General features: G+C 48.6%; 1 protein-coding gene across 1 annotated transcript; it reads left to right on the plus strand.

The window, feature by feature from the left end:
* The first annotated feature begins 5,000 nt into the window (after positions 1-5,000).
* Positions 5,001-6,304, plus strand: LOC147492612 (uncharacterized). The gene is made up of 2 exons (XM_086567560.1): positions 5,001-5,512; positions 5,578-6,304. The coding sequence occupies exons 1-2, from the start codon at positions 5,001-5,003 to the stop codon at positions 6,302-6,304; spliced, it is 1,239 nt and encodes a 412-aa protein (XP_086423686.1).
* Positions 6,305-7,301: the final 997 nt, after the last annotated feature.

Here is a 7,301-nt window from a genome sequence, read left to right on the forward strand (position 1 = left end):
TGAAATACGTGCTGAATGGGCAAGGGCTAGAGGTGGTTCTAGCTCTAACTAAGCTTATGTGATATCTAGTATTTTATTTTAATTAATGCACTATGTATTTTAATTTCACTGTCTTTTCAATTAATGCACTATGTATTTTAATTTCATTGTATTTTTAATTAATGAACTATGTATTTTTATCTAACTGTTTTTTTTTTTAATTAATGCACTATGTATGTTCTGTCCAATATAATTATTTTCATAGAAATACAATTACCAATAAAATTAATATGCATAGTGCATTTAGTTCATTAAAACACAACTCATTAAACACATAAGAACTTATAGGAATTACATAGGAAATACATTAGGAAATACATAAGAAATACGTTGGAACTTAATAGTTCACGTTAGAAAATACATAGGAAATACACTTTCATTTCCATTTTAATTTTCGCCTCCTTCTCCCTCATCTGGATCCGACCAATTTGGATCATAAATTGGTACCGGATCTGCTGTTTCTTCAATACCAGTCCAATTAAAAACATGTTCAACTAAGTCCTTTTGAAGATTAGTATGTGTAACTTCATTTCTGATCTTATTTCTTGCTTCAATCATCTGATAGACAAAATGAAAACCATCATCTTCCTGAAAGAGCACAGGTATTGTTTCTTTCCTCTGACCTTTCCAATTCTAAACTCCACTTTCACGTTCATTCTCAACAATCATATTATGCATTATAATGCATGCCTTCATTATGTCTCCAAGAACAACAACATTATGACAACGCGTAGAAGCCTTAACAATATGCCATCGTGCCTGCAAAACTCCAAACGTCCTTTCAACATCCTTTCTTGCAGCTTCTTGACGTTGAGTAAAGATCTTTTCATGCTTATTTCTTGGATAATGAATGGCTTGAACAAATGTGCCCCATTTTGGGTAAATATTGTAGGGGTAGTATGGAGGCCCGAAGTATCAAAGGGAGGATGCTCGAGTCGACGAAAGGTATCAAGCCGCGGTGTACTGGATCAGCACTAAGTCATATGGCCGCAGTACGGAAACCCTACACGCGTAGAGAAGAGGACCGCGAGATGGAGGGACAGGTGGAGGGCCCGGATGGAGAAAGGAATCGATATAAAAAGAAAGAGAAGAGAAGAGAGAGAGGGAAGAAAAAAAAAGAAAATAAAAGAGGAGAGGAGCGGCCATTAGAGAGAGTGGAGAGAATAGTGATAGAAGATTGAGGGATAGTGAGAGTAACAAGGTTTGGGTTGTAACATTTGGCGCCGTCTGTGGGGAAGGTAGAAATGGCACCAAAGAAGGCGGTGGGTAGACCTCGGAAGGTAAGAGTCCTAGAACAAATGCCAGAAGCGGCGGTGGAGGAAGGGGAAGAGCGAGGGGAGGGAAGGAGAGAAGAAGAAGCTCGGCTTATGCGGGAAGAGATTGAAAGGCTGAGGGAAGAAAATAAGGAGCTGAGAAGAGAAAGAGAGAGGAGTGAGGAGGAGTCCGGGGAAGAGACAGGGGAGGAATCGGAGAACAAGAAGGCGGAAGAGGAGGAGGAACAGGGACCGACTCTGGTGGACAACCCGGTGACAGGATTAACGATAGAGCAAGTCCAACAAATGATAAACAACGACCGGGAGGTGAATCTTCTGCAAACGAAAGTTCAAACGGGCGCGGCCAGTCAGGTTGTGGCGGGACTGAACCGCAACCCACTGGCAGATGCGATATGGACTTCTGAGGTGCCAAAGCACTTCAATCAGCCAAGATTTGAGAGATACGACGGAGCGGGAGACCCGACAGATCACATCCATCACTTTCGGCAACAGATGCCTCTCTGGCAAGAGGCGAGGTATGATGGTCTGCGGTGTATGATGTTCCCGGCCAGTCTAAAAGGGGGGGCTTCTGACTGGTACTATCGGTTGCCGTCAATGAGCATAACCAATTTCCAAGAGTTGGAGCAAGCATTTGTTGATCACTTTATACATTAGAAGAGAAGGGTGGTAGACATCGTGGCCTTATTTAATGTCAGACAAAGGTCCGCCGAATCAGTCAGGGAGTACCTATGCCGCTTCAAGGCGGAAACACTTAAAGTGGAAAATTTGGATGAGAGGACGGCGGTAATAGCGTTCGAGAGGGGGCTGCGACCAGGGACGGTGGTACACCAGTGTGTGGCGAAGAATGAGATTGCAACATTGCACGAGTTATATCCGCGGGTAGAGAAGTATATCAGATACGAGGACACTATGCAGAAAGACTCAAAGAGGGGAGCCAAGGCAGTTACAGCGGTGGAAAAAGGAAGGGAGCATAGAAAGACAGAGGGAGAAGACAGAGGTGGGGAGAGGTATCGCGGTCAGCCATCACGGCCGGGGAGGGGGAGAGAAATGGCGCGCAGGGAGCAAAGGGAGAAAAAGCCATATCGCGAGGTGGAACAAGTGCCCTTAGTGAGACCGTTGAGCGAGATACTGCCATTGATAAAAAATGTGCCGGGATATGAAGGGCCGCAGACATTTCCCACCGAAATGCCTAACAAGCCATACTGCGAATATCACCAGGTGCACAATCATGGAACAAACGACTGCTATGCCTTAAAATGGTTGGTTCGAGAGGTTAGTTGAGAAAGGAGTGATGAGGGAGTTTCAGCGGAACTACAAAATAGGGAGCGGTGCCCAGCGGGGAAGAATATTGGGAACCATAAGCGTTATCTTAGGTGGGGAAGCACCGAGTCACAATGCCCACCGGGATAAGGTCGAGGACAACGAGCATTCAACAAGTCAATGAGTCCCACCGAGGAGGGCACGGCCGCGAGCTAGCTAGACGGGGAAGGCGGGGAAGAGAGGATTGCATTCTCCAGTGCAGATCTCCGAACCGTGGATACTCCACATGAAGACGCGCTAGTCATCACGGTAGCAATGGGTAATTATGTGGTCAAAAGAGTCATGATTGACTGCGGGCAGCACCGTGGATTTCTTTGTTGAGGAGCTCTTGAGGAGATGGGGATAGACCCGGGGCAACTAAGGCCCCCGCGGACCAGTTTGTATGGGTTCAATGGGAGCGTCACAGAGCCTATGGGTGAACTTTTGCTGCCGGTAACAACGGGTCCGGTGACGGTGTTCTCGAGATTTATGGTGGTCAACTCCAATTCCCAATACAACGCGATCTTGGGGAGGAGATGGATACATAAGATGAGAGCGGTACCCTCGACCTATTATCAAGTCATATGCTTCCCTACCCCTACGGGAACATATGAGGTCCGTGGAGATCAGGTGGCCTCCAAGAACAGTCACCAGAACACAATTAAAAGGATGTCCCGCGAGCCGGGGTGTGGATCGGTGAACCACAGGAAGTGGTCGGCATAGCAATTCTGATAAGGGGGCGTGGAGGGCGGAAAAGAGGCGCGATGGTTCCAAAAGACTTTAGATGAAATAGAAATAGTGGACCTGGGAGAGGGCGGAAAGGAGAAGTTGATGTCAATTGGATCGAGGCTGACGAGCAAGTGGAAGGATAAGTTGGTGCAGTGTTTGGTGGAGAACAAGGACGTATTTGCCTGGGGGATAGAGGATGTTCTGAGGAGGCTTGGATCCGGGATTTGCATGTCATCGACTACATATGAGGGAGGGCGAAGCGGTGGGGCGAAGATGAGGGAATGAGAGCTAAAAATCTGGTTGAAGGAATCCGAGAAGAGGTTGCCGAGGCTAAAAGAGTCACGCGGGGATCATAAGAGAGGTGGAGTTCACAATTGGTTGTCCAATATAGTCGCGGTTCCAAAGAAAAATGGGAAGGTGTGAATGTGTGTTGACTTCACGGATGTAAACATGGAGTGTCCGGGGAAGGGCGGTTATCTATGCCGTGAAAGTGGGATGAATTGGTAGACGAGGACGGCGGGTTCACCATATTCTCATTTATGGATGCATCCATGGGGGGTACAACCTAAGTTGCGATGTACCGGACCCTGTCGGGGAAAAGACATCATTCGTGGTGGAAGGAGGCACTTGCGCTATAATGAGGATGCCATTTGGGTTGAAGAATCACGAGGGGGCTACGTTCGGCCGGTTGGGAGAAAATGTTTGAGGGCAAGATCCGAAGGGATCGAGATATACATCGATGATATGGTGGAGAAAAGCATGTCGAACTAGAGCACACGGAGGGTTGAAGGAGCGTTCAGATCTGCGGGTCCACAACCTGAAACTCAACCCAGAGAAATGCACATTTGGAGTCACCACGGGGAAATTTCTGGGGTACATTGTGACACAATGCGGGGAATAGAGGCAAACCCCGAACAGATAATAATCGGTGGAGATGCCGTCGCCGCGCATGACAAATGAAGGAGGTTGGCGGTTGGCGGTAGAGTCGCGGCTCTCAACGATTTATTTCAAAGTCATCCGACAAATGTAGGCGCCAGATCGACTGTTGAGAAACACCACAGATTTCAAATGGACAGCTGAGTGCGGAGATGCATTCCAGGGGCTTAAGAGGTATCTAGAGGAAACACCGTTGTTGTCGCGGCCCGAAGTGGGAGAAAAATTGTTTTTGTACTTGGGTGTCACAGATTATGCGATCAACTCAGTCCTCGTCCGGGTAGTGGATAAAGTAGAAAGACCAGTGTACTTCCAGAGCAAGACCTTATTAGACGCAGAGACTAGGTACAGTCGAGTGGTAGAAATGCATACGGCCTTGGTGTTTCGGCCCCGAAAGGTGAAGCCCTATTTGAAGCCGCCAGAATTGTGGTGACTAACTTTCCCCCAAGCGGGGCTCGAGGGCTGAAAAATCAGGAGAATCTTTGAAATGGGCCTTGATGCTTAGTTCATATGAGATTGAAGATCAAGTTAGGGACGCGGAGAAGGAGGCTAAAGGGTGGCGAAATTCTTGGCGGAGTTCCTGCAGAGGAGGATCCTACGGGGAGGAGATGGTTTTGGAGCCGAGAGAGAGGAGGAACTAGATTGTCCGAACCCACGGGATGTCGCGGAATGGTTGGAGGTGTTTGCCGATGGTTCGCAACGGATCTGGCAGTGGAATAGGCGTGAATGCTGGTCACTCCGGAGAACAATAGGTTAGAGCAGACGATGAAATTGGGATTTGCAGCATCAAATAACGAGGCGGAATATGAAGCTGTGATCGCGGGCATGAGAATGGCAATAGAACTGGGCGTGAAGGAACTCACCGTATACTCCGACTCCAATTTGGTGGTATGCCAGGCGAATGGAGGGTTCGCGGCTCGATGTCCTAGAATGGCAAGATATTTGGGAGTCCTGCGGGCTTGGGCCTCGAAGTTCGACCAAATCCGTTTCATCCATCTGAACCGCGGGGAGAACCACCACGCCGATGCTCTGGCTTACGTGGCCGCAGCCATTCCAGGATCTGAGGAAAGGACAATCGAGATAAGGAAGTTGAGCAGGCCGAGTACCGAGGAAAGATTAGAGGTAATGATCGCGGCGGAGGGAGATGATGGATGGATGGGGCCTTTCAAGCAGTTCTTGGAGGGGGTTGAGGTGACCGACCCAAGAGCAAGGCGGAGGTTGGAACAGGCGTCTCGGAGGTACACACTGATTCGAGGAGAATTATATCGAAGGAACTTCAACGGGCCTTTATTGAAATGTTTAGGACCGAAGCTGGCTCAAGAGGTGCTCAGGGAGCTACACGAAGGAGACTGCGGGAGCCATTCCGCGGGCCGGACAACGGTACACAGGTTGCTAACACAAGGTTATTTTTGGCCGCACATGAAAAGAGATATGTAGAGTTAAGCGAGAAAGTGAGAAATGTCAAAGATTCTATCAACCGATATGGGCCCAGCGAGCGAGCGACTGCTTGTGTATCTAGCCCATGGCCATTTGCAATGTTGGCCCTCGACATAGTGGGGCCCCTGCCAACGGCCCGAGGTAAGAGGAGGTTTCTGTTGGTCGCGACAGACTATTTTACAAAGTGGATCGAAGCCGTGCCCCTGCAAGTGGTAAAGGAGGTCCAAGTAATCAAGTTCTTGTGGGAGAATATTATTTGCCGTTTCGGGTTGCCGCATGCTATCATTGCAGATAACGGGATGCAGTTCACGGGATCAAGAGTTAGGAGTTTTCTGCAGGCTTATCATGTGAAGCAGGGATTCTCGGCCCCGTACAACCCCGAGGGCAATGGGCAGGCGGAATCCTCCAACAAGACCATACTAAACAATCTCAAGAGAAAAATTTGGAAAGCAAGAAGGGTCTGGGCGGCGAAGCTCAATCATGTCGTGGGCATATCGGACAACTCCAGCGGACCACTACAATGGGACCCCCTTTTCGTTAGTATATGGTGTGGAGGTCGTGATACCAACAGAGCTGGTGGCAGCGACCACTAGAACCTTAGCGGTCGAGGATGGATCAAACTGGGGCATCCTGGCCAGAGATATGAATCTAGCTGAAGAAAGAAGAGACACCGCGCGCATCAGATTAGAAGAGTACCATCGCCGCCTCCAACGGCAGTACAACAAAAAAGTGAAGCTAAGGAGCTTTAAGGTGGGAGACAAGGTACTTCGGCGGGTGACCCCCAACCCCAAGAAAGTGAGCGAGGGAAAGCTGGGTCCAACATGGGAGGGGCCTTATGTGGTGGTTGAGGTGGGAGGATCGGGCACCTACAGGTTGCGAACCTTGGAAAGGAAAACGGTTGAAAAACCGTGGAATGTAAGGCTGCTAAAAAAATTTCATGAGTAAATGTAATGAGAGTGGCTATAAACTGCATGAGCTAGTTGTACATAAATAAAACCTTAGCACTTTTGAGATGAATAGTGTCGCATGAATTGTTACTGCCTTTTAGAGTAAAGGGAATGGAAGGGGGGAGCCTTCCGAGGACGAGAGGTCTAAAACTCAGTGGGGGCAAAAAGAGTTGTCCACGACGGGTGCGAGATCTCACGCGAGCCGGGGCGAGAGGAGTTCACTGTCGCTAAGGTCATGCAGATATCGGGTACCGACAAGGCACTTGGAATTCACAAAGACAAAATATATGATATATCCACAATCAGTTATCCTCAACCAGAGAGAGTAAAAATAAAATGGAATGTATCAGAAGTACTACAAATTGCAATAAAAGAAGCCTAGCCAGGGCACAAAATAGGCCATTCCAAGCAAAACACACTTAAGCAGCTTCATGGATCACTGACTCGGCGGCTTCTTCGAGGACGGCATCCGCAGCAATGTCTATCACCCCGGCCACTAAGACAGCGACCTCATCGACCCCGGGAGCAGATTTCGGAGGCGGTACAGCAACCTCAAAAGGGGGGTTAGCGGTCGGGGCTTCAGGGAGAAGCCATCCTTCTTTGACAAGCCGCTCATGCTCCTCCTTGATCTTCTTGGCCACTC

The sequence above is a fragment of the Coptis chinensis genome, chromosome 6, assembly GCF_015680905.1.
Source record: "Coptis chinensis isolate HL-2020 chromosome 6, ASM1568090v1, whole genome shotgun sequence".
Classification (NCBI taxonomy): Eukaryota; Viridiplantae; Streptophyta; class Magnoliopsida; order Ranunculales; family Ranunculaceae; genus Coptis; species Coptis chinensis.

Bases quoted from the DNA above. Each gene is read 5' to 3' on its own strand.
- LOC147492612 (XM_086567560.1), top strand. From the start codon at position 5,001: ATGCTGGTCACTCCGGAGAACAATAGGTTAGAGCAGACGATGAAATTG. The intron at 5,513-5,577 runs GTACACACTGAT...TGAAATGTTTAG, and splicing joins TTGGAACAGGCGTCTCGGAG to GACCGAAGCTGGCTCAAGAG.